The 15012-nt window shown below is 37.8% G+C and overlaps 1 protein-coding gene across 2 annotated transcripts in view; it reads right to left on the minus strand.

The window, feature by feature from the left end:
- LOC122808811 overlaps positions 1 to 15012 on the minus strand; it is a 2021113-nt gene that overhangs the window by 865962 nt on the left and 1140139 nt on the right. For both annotated transcript variants that reach the window (XM_044079872.1, XM_044079871.1), the window contains one exon: positions 5128 to 5200. In XM_044079872.1, the coding sequence (XP_043935807.1) occupies positions 5128 to 5200 (73 nt within the window). The remainder of the gene's footprint in view (positions 1 to 5127; positions 5201 to 15012) is intronic.

The following is a 15012-nucleotide window of genomic DNA, read 5'->3' on the forward strand; positions in this document are numbered from 1 at the left end:
CCCCAATGGGGTAGTTATCTGAAGGCATCTTCAACTTTGTAGTTGGAATGCAGAAAGAAGGTAAACAGCCGACCGGCACTAGTGTGAATTGCATCTGCTTCTGGCTCGGTGGCAAGAAAGATGGAGGAAATGGCGTTGGCCGCCTCTCTTTATACCTGATGTTCTGACATCAGTTTACAACTGACGGCAGCTGACATCATATAACAAAGACTCTGGTATTCGGACCGACTGAGGGCTACCGGGAGCCTGATAACCCATATGTTATGACTGCAACAGTGAAACATGAAGAACATCTTGAAATTAACCACATGGTTTCTTTGGTTCACCAATGGCCAAAGACCCTTTATTATCAGAGATAATTAAAAGTATCCACTCGTACAGTGTACAATAGCAAAAAATGAAAAAGCTTTTCTATATAGGCAGTGCATCTAGACAATGATCCGTTTAAGCTTCCATTCCTGAAATCATTCAATTCCTATGAAAGGAACCTCCCTCCTCCCACAATAATGGACCCAGTTCTGCCTTGGGTGTAAATTCTGTCTTAGAAATATTGATAAATGCTTACTATGAGCCAGCATCTTCTGCACAGCTAACATGCCTTTCCTAGGAAAAGCACTATGTTCTTAGTTGTAATTACATACAGAAGAAGAACTGCAGAATTGCAAGCCTTATCTTCCAGACCTTCATACTTGATTTTCCATAAAGACCTAGCATCACTCCTGTCTAATCCTTCATTTATTCCCAGTACTGCTTCAGAGGACAGTTTGTACCAACCTATGCATTTGCCTGTTGTCTTTCCTATCCTTTCTAACAGAGGGGGAATTCATTCTTTATACCCGAGATGTTCACAGACAGCTGAGATTCCATCTTGTTAGAACAAAGGCATTCAGAAAAGACAATCAACTGTTCATCTTCATATCTAACAAGCAAGGCCAAAAAATGTCCAGGGTAACCTTGTCCAGATGGCTGTCTGATTGTATATCATTTGCATATACATCACAGAACAAATCTTTACCAACAAAACCTAAACCTCACTCTACAATGGCCATAGCTGCTTCAACAGCCTTTTTCAGAAATTGTACTGTGGATGAAATTTGTGCTGCAGCAACACTATGTTGTGTACATTTACTAAGCACTATAAACTTCATATCCAAAACTTCCCTCACCAATACAACTCTTAAAGGCATCCTGTCAGGATGCCACCCAGGACTTCAGGTTGCTTGGGATTCAGACCCATTAGCCAAATTGGAAAGATCAGTTTAGTAGGGTACAGAAATGATCTCCTTACCACAACAATGGATCTTTTTCATCCTGGCCCATATGATAAAACATCCCTCCCACTGTTCCCCTTCTAAATTGTCACTTATTTATTTACTTGTTTGACATTTGTTAACTGGGTTAGTCCCAACTGAGCCTAGCGGCCCCTTTTCAGTGGAGACCCGAAGGGAAAATCTCCAACATACAGCATATAGACTTATGAAAAATACAGCATACAGATTTGTGAAATCACAAAGTACAAAGAAAGAATAGAAAAGATATATGCATAGTAAAAGTGTAAATGAAGGAATACAAAAGATACAAAATATATGCAGTGTAAAAATAAAGAAATCAGGCAAAAATATACATGGAAAGTACAACTAACCAAACATATGTAATTTAGCAAATATAAATATATATATATATATATATATCTATATATATATATATATATATGTATAAATATATATATATATAAATATATATATGTTTTTCTTCTTGGCATGTTCAGAGGGCAAGTTGTTCAGGGGAAAGCAAGCTAGTGTTGCATATGTAAGAATGGAGAGAATCTGATCAGCATATCCGAATAGTAGCAGAGAAGTGAAATTTAGTAATTAAGAGGGGAAATGAAAGTTAGGGAAGATTGTGACAAGGGCAGGATTGTGAGTTCAGGAAATAGTTTTTTAACTTCATTTTTAAAGGAGCTGCCACTGTTAATGTTATGGATGTTAGGAGGAAGCTTATTCCAAGCTAGGGCTATTGAGTTTTTGTACAGGAGTTTGCTGATGTTTCTGTTTGGTTTATAGATGTCTAGAAGGTGCTGATCAGAGCTACAGAGTGAGCGAGCTGGGATGTAAATGGATACTATGGAAGAAAGAGAGGGACAGCCAGAGGGTTTGTTTAGTAGGAAGTGTGTAAACTGTAGCTGGGAGAGGAGGAGGAGTTGGGGGAATTCAAGCCAATGAAGTTGTTTTAGGGCCAGGCAGTGATGTGATTTATATGGCTGACTGGAGGTGAATTTCGCTATAGTGTTACAGGTTTGTACAAGTTTGGTTAGTAGGGATGACTGGAGATGAGTAAAGACAGGTGAAACACAGAGTAAGCATGGAAGAAGTTAGGCTTGTGCTAATAAATAACCAGAAACTTGGTTTGGAGCTAGAAATAAGAAATTTCTTGTTTCTATAGAACCAACCTAGTTTCTAGTTATTTTTTTTAATACACTGTTGAATATGGATGTTGAATTTGAGCTGGCCATCAAATATAGTACCTAGTAGCTTGGTGTGTGGTTCAGATTTGATAAGGGTATTCTTGAGAGAAGAAATAGTGAATGTGGATTTGAGGTGGGACAGGGGCTTGGAGAGAAATAGTAGGACCTTAGTCTTTTTGGGGTTAAGTATAAGCTGGTGGTCAGTTAGTCATTTTTCTACAGATGAGAAGGCAGTTTGAGTGATGTTCAGAAGGTTAGATATATTGTCCGAGGCAGAGATGAGAGTTGAGTCATCAGCATATTGTATAAGAGTAGAGGTGGAACAGGAGGAGTGTAGATTATTAGTGAAGATGTTCCTGAGGACCTGCTAGATCAGCCTGAAGTTGTTCTGCAGAATACTTCTACATTCCTCATGTATTTCATAATTCTATATCGTACCCTCAATTTGAAGAGAATTTGTGTACAGGGGGATTATAAGAGGGAACATTTTTAAAGGAGCTCAAGGCTTGGAGTACTAGCAGGACTAGATCAGTCTGATAAGTGGCTCAGTACCCATCAGTTGTAATGGATGGGCCATGATGAAAAGAATCCAATATTATGGCAAGTACATAACTTCTGTTTTTTTTTTTTTACTTAACAAAAATATACAAATAAATATACAATTCACAATGCCACATCTCAAAGAAACCACAACTGTGGCATCCTAGGAGGATGTGCTATACATCTGACAACTCAGTGAGCTTTCTGTTCTGTCCCACCCATTACACACCTGATTCACTGGATAGATCATGGGTTAGAGAGGAAACCCACAAACTGAAATAGTAAAATGGATGGCATGTCCATGAAAGAAATGTTTGTGGTAGTATAATATATTTTTTAATGTTGTGAGTCAACCAGATACGGGCAGAGGATTACTTTGCAGGACTGGGTTAGCAACTGTGTAGTTATGTAAAATTAAGTTGAAATGCATTGTTGTGGCCCTTATTTATGTATTTTTTTTTAATATTCTCATAGTTGAACATCAAAGATGTACATAGACAACAGAGTAGTTTAATTGCTGGGCACAGATGTTGTCTGAAGATGAGAATGACTGACCCTGCTGTTTGTTTGTTTGTTTGTTTGTTTGCTGGTGTTCTGGCATTGCAATACTAATGTGATTTGTGTGATGCAAACTGGAATACTTTGGTTACTGTTTGTGTGAAATAAAGTTGAGATAATACTGTGGCCATTATTCTATTTTTTTCACAATTAGACCTCGAAGGTGAACATAGTCAAGAAAGTGGCTATTACTTTTGGTTGGTGGGGACTGTCTGTGGATGAAAGTAACTGACATTTCTGTTACTTGCTTAGTTGAAACAGTCATTAAATTGGTTTTGCAAAGCCATTGTGCATTCGTGTGAATGACTGGACATTCTTTATAATAGTTACTGTTTGTGAGAAATAAACTTGACCTACGTAACTGTGATCATTATTATTTATTTTATTTTTACCAAACTCAGACATGTCAAGCATAAACAGTCAACAGTGTGGCTATAACCGTTAGGTACAGGAGCTGTTTGTGAAAAAAACGACTGGCCCTGCTGTCATCATCAAGTTAAACAGTCATTAATCTGGCTGTGTATGACTCATGTATTATGGTAAAGCAAATTGGGGCACTTTACTGTGGCCTTTTTATCACATTCACTTGAGATGTTTAACAGTCAATAAAGTGACTACAGTTGATGGGTACAGAGGCTGTCTGTGGATAAAAGTAACTTACCCCTGATGTTTGATTACTGTTAAACAGTATTTGATGTAGTGTGACAGAGGCAGTGCCACATAGTATTGTATTTGCTGAAATCAGTGTAAAATGATTACTACAATAACGTGTTTGTGTGTGGGTGTGTGTGTCTACAGAGGAGTTGTTGCAGTGTATTTACCAAGTTGGCCATAATTTCTTTCACTTTTAATCACACTCAGACATCACAAATGTGTATAACAAGGGTCTGTCTTTGTGAGTTTGAGTAGGATATGTATGGAAACAGCTGATCATTGGAACAGTGATGCACTGAGTAGCATTGCCATCTAACAGCACTTGGCTCTTTGGTTTAGTTCTTGGCTATGGTTACTTTGATGTGGAGTCTGCATGTTCTCCCTCTGTGTGTGTGTGTGTATGACAATGCCATAGGTGAACTGGCATTCATGCATTTTGCTTGTAGGTAAGCTTGCAGTGTGTCTGTCTTTATGTATCTTGTGATGGATGACTGTCAGGGGCAGTGTCAGTATCTGTGTGCATGTGTGAAAGATCAGTGCATCTTATGATAGAGCTGGTTTGTCATGGGTGGTGTCAATATGTGTGTATATGTAAAAAAAATAAAACTAAATGTTATCTTTTGACTCATACAGTGATGGCATGCACATAACACTTATGAGTATCAGAAAAAAAAAAAGTTAACGTGTCATTATTTTTTAAAAAAATAAGGGGTGTAAACAGCATCACAAAACATCTATACAGCAACTTTGTACATTCTCATCAGTCCCAAGCTGTTTTGATTACAGGTGTTTTCCCACCTGTAAATCACTATTTGGTAAGGAGCAAGATTATAATGAGCCTCAAGGCTAACACAATGAGTTGTGAGTAGTAATAAATTGAGAGCTTTAACTGACAAAACCTATAAACTTACTTGAGTTCCACTGTTCCCAAGCTTTTTCCTTTCACATCTTCTTCCTCATTGTCATTCTCATCTTCCATATTCTCTGAAACAGATAAATTGTAGTTGGTTATGCTACTGCAATTTTTTTCTTCCAAAGGGTAACGAAAACCAACACTTATGGGCCTATTATTTTAGAGTAATGACATACCTCAAACTTGCAGGAAAATGAAGTGCAGTGCAGTGCAGAACTTGACCTCAACACAAACCATTATGTAGAGTGCCTTGGTTCAGTGTAAGCAAAATATCTGACTTTTTCTTTTTTAACTTGTAATGAACTTATCAACACAAAGCTGCATGACAAAAACCCAGTCAGCTGAAAGAACAAACAGTAAAACAAAGGCATACACCAGTCTTCTTCATAATATGTAACTGCAAGCCCAATAAAATCAGTGCAGTAGCAGCAGCAATAGTAGCACAAAAAAAAAAAAGAGAGAGAGAGACAGAGATAAATTTAATAATGTATAGGTTTGAAAAGTACGGTTGTGTAAGAACTTACCGTAACAGTAGATGTCCTACTGACCACTGTTGCAATATTTCTAATAAATGGGTCATCGCCAATGATGTCCAGCTGGGTAGCAAAGCTTTATTTTTCCTGAGGTCATACATCCAATTGAGAAAGAAGAAGCAGACGAATACCCTGATTGAGTGACAGCTGACTCACTACCTTAGGCACAAAAGATAGGTTAACTCTGTGAATTATCCTGCCTTTGTGAAAAATAGAAAATGGTAATTGCCATGAGAGGTTAAAGCTCAGAAATTCTCTTGGCAGAGGCTTGATGGCCAAAAGGAACATGGTTTTCCAAGTACAGAATTTTAAAGAAGCCGGGTCAAAGGGGGGGGCGGGTAATCTTTTGTAACACAAAATTGATCCCAAGGTGGGGAGATAGGTTTCCACTTTGCATTGTAAGATTTTCTAGTGATGGGTCTCCCAGCCTGTTGCAAGACGTGTACAACCTCTTCAGAGAAAAGATCTCTTTGAGGTGTTAAAATCCTGTCATCCATAGGGTTAGGCTGAGAGATGGAAGATTCAGGTGGAGCAGCAATCCTTTTTGCTGAGTTATAAGGTCTGGCTGGAGAGGAACTCTCCTGTAATTTCCCTTGACCTGATGAAACAGCAGGGGGAGCCAGTGTTGCCTCAGACTAAAAATGGAGGGAGTAATAGGAGTTTGGATGTTTCTCTTTGTGCATTGAGCAGTATTTCTGGAAGAAGAGGCTGAGGAGGAAAAGCGTAGAGGAATCTCCCTTGTCCACTGGAAGGAGAAGGCATCTGTCCTCTAGGCTGTGGGACAGGGGTCCCTGGTGGTTTAAAATAAGAGTGTTAATTTTTACTCTTGTGGGAAAAATGTTGTTAAAATTAATTTAAAATACTTTTTGGGTAAATATTGTGTTATTTGGGTCTATATCAGAACATCGAATGATTAAAATTGCGAATGCTCTAAAGAGCGAAAATGCCGGACCTCGTAGTGCTTTTTTTGAGATCACAGTACAGTGAAGATTGGAATATATGCCCTTTCCTCACTGTAGTGTGATCTTGGAGTTGGAATATATATTTAGCAGGGGGTGATAATGAGTTTGAGGTCTTGCATTTTCACTCTTTAGAGCGTTTGCGATTTTAATCATTCAATCTTCTGATACAGACCCTGTTATTTTACTTTTGGGGACTGGACTACGAGTTTTCACAGTGTTTTTCGGTAGATAAAATTGACTTACAAACACTTATTCTGTTTTACCAACTACTGTTGCCAGGCTTCCCTGGGAATCGGCCATCTTTTTTGGCTTTAAAATGGAACAGCCTACTGGTTTCTTGAATCTTCTTTTTTTTTCTAGCCATTGGAAAAAAAAAAAAAGTACCAAACTGGCTTTACTACTTCAGCAGGCAACTAAAGTGCTTCAGCAACAGATGAGTGACTCTGCTGTGGCCATTAGGGCTCTTTAGACTATTCACTTTTTCCTTGACTCTCTTTGGTGTAATCCCTACAGCCGCCATGAACTGGAGGTTAGACATGTACCTTATAGCTGTTGGAGTGTCCTTGGAAGGCAAGGGGAAAAGTCTTGGAAGAAAGATCAGGGAATACCTCTCTGCCTAGCCATACTGGAATCCCTGATCCTAGGGAGGTTTTACCTGTCAAAAGTAAGTCTTCCTCTTCAGAAATTTCTGCCAAAAAGTTAGACATATGTCTTTCCTGTTTCAGTTACTTTGGATAGAAGTGATTTATAGCGCTTAGCTCAGTATGTAGTTCAGGCTCTTGACCCTTGCAATTCTGGTATTTCTGGTAAAAAAATGTATTTTTCATTTTCTGAGTATTTTCAAGATTTTGAACCACAAAATAATCATGCAGGGACTATGTCATTTTTTTTCTGTCCTCAGGTTTCTGATTCTCATTCTGAGGAATGGGTGACTTCTGAGAGTCCTTTGGATGGATTTTCTTTTTCTGAAGCAATTTCCTGAATGAATCAGTTTCAGTGGGAACATAATAATCCTCCATTGTCTTTTAGGAAATATTTTGATCTACTGTGACTGGAATTGCCTGAACCTACACCAGTTCCCTGATCTAACAGCACTGGAGGATGTTTTTATTACAGCCTGTTACTTGATTGACAGACAGCCTGCTGCCTTCAAAAAACAGACAGATTGTATAAAGTTCCTCTGTCTTATAACTTTTCATATTCTAACCAGAGATGAGATCCAACAGTGATATTTGCAGTAAATCCAGCTGCTGCTAAATATCTGGTTAATGCCAAATCTAGTCCTTCTGAAAAGGATGGGAACGCTTTTGATAAATTTGGAGGAAGTGTAGTCTTCTGCAACACTTGCATTTATAATTCTCAGTTGTCAAACTGATCTGTTAAAGTTTATGCTTGCCTCTTTTAAGAGTATGAGAAACATTATATCTTTTCTCTCATCTGAGGAAAATGTTTCTTTGTATCTCAAGTGGCTACCCACTCTGAAATATGCCTATAACTGCTGCTACTAACTGTTATAAGGAGATTTGCTTAGTTGTGTGCTCAAAGCCTTCCTGAGGATGTTAAAGCTGAAACTTTGAATTGTCCCTTAGACAGACAGGTATACTTGTCTTTGGACCAACTGTTGCAGAGCTCCCTAAAAGATGTGATGTGAGAGGCAAGCCGATTCAGGGAATTTCAGATTTTCAGCCTCCCCTCTCCAGGTTTGTCAAGGGGTTTAATGCTACCTCTACACATTTTTCAATAATCAAACTAAGCAGTCACAGCAGGCTGCTGGTAAGCAGACTTTTAAAAAGCAATGGCAGGGGGTTCCAAGAAGAAATGAAGAGCCTCCCTCTGAATAAAGAACAGTCTAACAAGTCTGAATGACTACCTTTAACGTTCTCCCCTCTCCTTTCCTACCCTGGAAGCCTTTAATCCTTCCCAAAAGTCTAAACCTCCACTTCTTTCTTTGGCAATAGATAATTTCAGACAAGAAGTTTCTAAAATTGATTTGTCATGTCATAGATACAGATTGCAGAGGAAATCTCTCTCCCCCTATTCCTGAGTTTTTCCAATCAAACAAAAGTATCATCAAGGAAATTTTTCAGGATACTAGGTTTCCTGGCATCTATGATTCCCGTGATCTCACTAGCAAGATTCCAAATGAGAACATTTCAGTTGTAGCTAAAATCAATATGGTCCCAACATTTCAGTAGTACCTAAAATCAATATGGTCCCAACATTTCAGCAGTACCTAAAATCAATATGGTCCCAACATTTCAGTAGTACCTAAAATCAATATATTCCCAACATTTCAGTAGTACCTAAAATCAATATGGTCCCAACATTTCAGCAGTACCTAAAATCAATATGGTCCCAACATTTCAGTAGTACCTAAAATCAATATATTCCCAACATTTCAGTAGTACCTAAAATCAATATGGTCCCAACATTTCAGTAGTACCTAAAATCAATATGGTCCCAACATTTCAGTAGTACCTAAAATCAATATGGTCCCAACATTTCAGCAGTACCTAAAATCAATATGGTCCCAACATTTCAGTAGTACCTAAAATCAATATATTCCCAACATTTCAGTAGTACCTAAAATCAATATGGTCCCAACATTTCAGTAGTACCTAAAATCAATATATTCCCAACATTTCAGTAGTACCTAAAATCAATATGGTCCCAACATTTCAGTAGTACCTAAAATCAATATGGTCCCAACATTTCAGTAGTACCTAAAATCAATATGGTCCCAACATTTCAGTAGTACCTAAAATCAATATGGTCCCAGCATCATCATCTCCTAACATTCCAGATTGCAGTTTTGAGTTTTGTGAGGATGGAAATTCTTTGGTGGAGAGACCAATTTTATCTGACTCAGGGTCTCCTGTTTTCCTTTTCAGCTCCAGCACAGTCTGCAACAGCAAACACCTCAGACTTTGCTTGGGGGAGCAGTGTCTGTAACAATAAAAGTGTAGATACTTTGAAACAGAAAAGACAGACCAAAAATAATTGCTACTTGTCATTAAATGCTCTCAGCTTTTTCATTCATGTGTGGTTCCCAGGACTGATACAAGGAGTTATAGACTACACCACAGTGATGTGGCAAATAGACAAGGAGGAATCACATCCTGTCCTGTACACAGACGAGCCATGGTAACCTAGGATATAGCTTTTCAGTACAGTCTAACTCTACAGGCATCTTAAATCCCATCTCTGCAAAACTGTGTGGCAGACAAGCTGAGCAGGATCAGGACAGAACCATTGCAAATAGAAACTGAATTAGGGGATAGGTCTTTTTGCCCTCAGTCACAACAATCAGATGGCAAAACTCTGCTCCAGGACTCCATGGAAAGAGGCTTGAAAAACAGATGCCTTTTCTTTTCCTTGGACAGGAATGATCCTGTATGCTTGTCCACCCATTCCACTAATATCCATGGTCATTCTGAAGATTCAGGAGAATTCTCCAAAGATCACTGTCGTGTCTCACTTCTGGTGTAGGCAACAGTGGTTTTCCTTTCTTTTGGAATTGGCCAGTTGCAATTACCTCAAGCTTCTTCACAGACTGGATCTACTCACACAAGACAGGGGGTGTTTGATACATCCCATGTTCAAATGACTACAACTAACTGCCTTGATAATACAGTATTAAAATCTTTTAGGCACCTATTTTCTAAGGACATGCAGCAAGTATTACAGGAGGCAAGAAAATATATTACAAGGAAATCATTTATTAACAAATGGAAAAAAAAATCTAGGTGTTGCCTAGAACTAGGAACCTTTTAAGGCTAATGTTGTGCTTACTCTGCATTACTTGTGTGACTTATTATGCTCTGGCCTGTATTACTCCTTCATCAAGGTACATCTGTCGATCATTTCAGTGTTAGAAAAAGTAACTTTTGCTTCCTTTGAACCAGCTCATCAGGCTGACTTGAGGTTCTTAACATGAAAAACAGTCTTAAAATGTTCTGACCTGTGCAAGTATCTGATTTGCAAGCCCTCATTTGTGGATCAACCTTATCTCTTTTTTCCACAATAATAGGATTTCTTAAGAATTAACTGTTCCTTTATGCCTAGTGATATCCATATTTACTTTGAGCCACAATGTCACTTCCCTATCTTCCTTCTAGAACCTAAAATGTGGGAAGAGGCTACTCCATACTTTGGATGTCTGCATACAACTCAGATATTACGTTGACAGAAACAGAGCTTTCATGAACTCTGGTCAGTTGCTCATTTCATGTGAAGGTAAGAAGAGAGGACAACATTTGTCAAAGCAGACGATTTAAAAATGGTTATCTCATGCTGTTATCATTTGTTATATCCACCACAACAAGATAATTCCAGTCAGTATCAAGGCACATTCTACTAGGGCCTTTGCTTCTTCTGTTGCTTTTTGAAAAGGGCTGAGTTCTACAAATATTCTAGAAGCAGCAACTTGGACCTATGTACATACCTTTACAAAGCACTACAAACTAGATTCCTTTTCCAGGTCTAGGACAAGCTCTGCTAGGACCACTCTCCTGGAGTTTAAACTATGGTAGTCTGATAGCTAAGGCTTCTGTAACAGTATTTACATAGTAAAGTTGCATAAGTAGACATACCATAACAGTAGATGTTCAAATGATCACTGCTGTACTAGCTGCTTCCTCCTTCCATTTCCCCCCTTTTTGTATGTTTTTGTTTTGAGAACGTTTACATTTATTTTTCTAGCAATGGCCATTTCAGGGCTCAAGCCTCCATCTCTCAGTTGGAATGGAAGCTATGAAGGTCTTGGCATCCAAAACACTCCTTTTATTAAACTCTGCTTGAGCTGGTTAACTGTATGTCCACGGGGAAGATCCCCTTAAGCTTTGGAAGCTGGACAGCTATAATATCCTTAGCAGGCTATAACTTATATTGCTAAGGCTACTATGCAGTGATAATTTAAACATTTACTGTTATGGTAAGTTTAATTACACAACTCTACTTTTTTACCTAATTAATTTCATAGAAGCTAACATTTAACACTATCAATATGTCAGCTGTTCCCTCATGTAGGGTAGTACTGAATTCTTTAGAATGGTCAAGATAAGCAACATGTAGGACTTCCAAGATAGCTGCACATTGAGTAACAGATTCTCTCTCCAAGTGTGAAAACAGAAACTCAGCAGAGAAGGCCAGTGGACTTGTGTTTATGGGTAACTTTCAGTAACTGGCTAGTAAGTGTACTGCCTGGATGCCAGGAAAAAGGAAACACAGAGGACCCGGAAAAAGTCAGCTACAAAAAGTGAGCTGACTGGGGAAAGTTCTGTAGCTGAACATCAAAAAGCAGTGTAACCTGCAGACATGAATTCCAGTGACCTACAGGAAGATATAAGACAACCACACACAGACTTGGTTAAAATAAAGGAAACACTGATGGAGTATATCAACACAAACAACAAAAGGCTGGAAAATGGAAGAGGCTTTAAACAAATAGATGAGGTGCCAAAACTTCAAAAATCAGAGGTAGAAATGAAGAAAAGGCTGGTTGAATATGACACTGCTTAGGAAGAGGTGTTTCAAAAAACAACAGAGTCAGAGGGCAGAGCACTTATTGAAAACCTGAGATTTTCAGCTATACCAGAAAAGCTGGAAGGAACAGACCGCATTAATTTTATGAAAGCACAAATAAACAACTGGACTGGTATTCCACAGCACGAGTTTTTAGTTAAAAGACCATATTCTTTGTATGCTCCAAACCTGACTTTGAGAAAGCAACCTAGACCTTTTATAGTAAAAATGCAATCCCACCAGCAGAAAGAGTTGATTTTGACAAAACTGTGGCAAAAGGGCAAAGTACTAAATGTGGGACACAGTAGAGTGTTTGTAGAGAATGGTGTAGAGTGTTTGTAGAGAATTCTTATTCATGGTACACCAGGCAGAAAAGAAGCAAATTTACTCCACTATTAAGGGAATAGCACACACACATGTGAGATTCAAAGTGCTATACCTAGCTGTTTTCAAAGTATTCTTCCCTAGAGGGACAAAATAATTTTTGATGAAGTACATGCCAAGGAGGAAATACAAAAGTTTGTCCAACAAAAATAAGCTGTGAAACGGAAATAGATTATTCTTCTTGTTCTTCTGGTAATAAAGGCCACAGAGAAACTGTATCTGTGAAACTTTTTCCAGCGTTTCAATGTAAAATGTTGAAGTGAAGGAAGGGTGCACGAGATCTGACTTGAAGACCTGAGAGTACATTGGAAATTAAGCAGTGATAGGATATGGGAGATGGAGATGATCAGTATTAAAACCAGTAACAATGTGGGATTACAATGCAATAATTATATGTGTGAAATATGACATAATAAGAAAATCTGGAAATATTGGACTTTAACACAATTGTTGGACTTGTGGGGAACTCAAGTATATGCCCTACTTCATGTCATTAATGTTCAAAAATGTTTTAGGGAGGGTAAGAGGAGGGAGAAAGTTAACTGTAAGTAAAGATTTTTTTCTTATTAACACTAATTTTGTAATGAATGGTTTTATTTGCATGCTGTGCAGTTTCCTCAGTCATTTTTAAGTGTAGTGGGAATTGTAAACAGGTGCTGCTGTTTTTTTCTTGCTCCCTTCTCTCTTTCTTCTTCTTCAGTTTTAAGAAATGCAGGCAATGCAATAGAAAAAAAGCCTCATTAAATGAGCATGACAAAAGGAAAATTAATGTACTTACTGAATTAAGGATGTTAGATTGAATTAGCAACAAGTTTTAAGAGTAAGCAAATAAATGAAAAAGGATAAAGAATATTGTGAAGCTTTTTTAGCAAAACATGTATGCTCAGTAGCAATTTTGTAGCTGGGCTTCATGTTTCTATGGAAACAAGCTGATAAAGAGAAACTATCTGCTGGTTCTCATGTCTCCATGGACATAATCTGATAAAGAGAAACTGGCTACAGGGTGGTGGACAGTGACTGGCTGAAGGAAAAAACTGAAAAGAGAAACTGGCTAGGAGGTAATATTCTCTGAAAGCATTCAGGGTTTCCCAGCTGGGAGAGCTATAAAGAAAAGACAAAAACAATTAGCACTTATAAGCATAGGCTGCACCATGTGTCTTAGCATGTTTAACCTTTATTTTAGGTTAACTAACGTCTGTGAGTGTGGCTGTCAGTTTGGGACTTGTTTCTTATTAGGAGAGTAAAACTTCAGTATTTGATGATTTACTTGGTTTTCTGTGTTAGTATTAAGTTAATAGGTTTTAGGGGGAGTATTGGGGGTGTTTTTTTGTTTGAGGGCTTTCAATAAAACAAAGTTTTGTAAGATGTGACATAGGCTAAAATGGATATGACAAGAAATAATCATATACAAATTCAACCTGTCAAACAGTGTATGCATGTAACACAAAAGCTGGAACTAGACATTTAACAAAAAGGCGTTATACATAAAAGGTGAGGATAATAACTTTTTAATGCAATTATGCTTTCTGAAATGTCTTTAAATGTCAATAGTCTCACAGATAAATACAAAAAAAAAAAAGAGTAGTGAACTATATTAAAAAATGTAGAGTGCAAATAGCTATGTTACTGGAGACACACTTATAAAGAACTGAACATGTGAATTTGATAAAAAAGGTTTTCAGTGGAATACCTGGGGCAAAGGAAAAGAGTAGTACTTATATTAATTGCAAGAGGAGCTCAAATAGTGAGAGAAGAGGATACAAATGATAACAATGGCAGATTTATAGTGCTAAGAGGCTACTGGCGAGGGAGAAGGATTACACTGGCATGTGTTATATTCTACCTAAAATTGCTGTGATGAAGCTTAAGAAAATTCTGGGAGAAATAATCAGTTTTCGGCAAGGAATATTCCTTATAGATGGGGACTGGAAGGTGATTTGCAGCAGTGAAGATATCTGTGGAGGGTGGAGAAGGGAAACTATAACAAAGGAGGATAGATTGTTGAAGAAATTTATGAAAATATTTGGCATGGAAGATGTGAATTCAGTAATAGGAGTTTGGAGTGAATTTACATATTATTTCCCAAGATATAAAAATTGGGCTAGGCTAGATGGAATTTACATTTCACAGGAACATGCATCCAATAACTATTTCAGATCATCTGCCAATAATAACTAAAATAAAAGCACAGGGTAATGAAATAAACATGGGACACTGGTGCTTTCCCACCTATTGTTGAAAAGAGAGGAATTCAAGGAATGGGTAGTGGAAATTATTCAGGAGCTATTAGACAGGATAGAAATGTCTTCTGAAAATATAGCTAGGGAGTCAGATCAAATTAAGGTGGAGTTTAAAAATAGGGTGGAAATACAAGAAAGAGAGCTATGGTTAAGAAGTAACAATAATTATTTAGAGGGACTGACAAATGTTAAAATATTGCAGAATAGGAGGAATCTCACAGAACAAGAGGAGGATCAACTG

The sequence above is a fragment of the Protopterus annectens genome, chromosome 8.part0 (genome assembly GCF_019279795.1).
Source record: "Protopterus annectens isolate FY-2018-M chromosome 8.part0, PAN1.0, whole genome shotgun sequence".
NCBI classification, from domain to species: Eukaryota; Metazoa; Chordata; order Ceratodontiformes; family Protopteridae; genus Protopterus; species Protopterus annectens.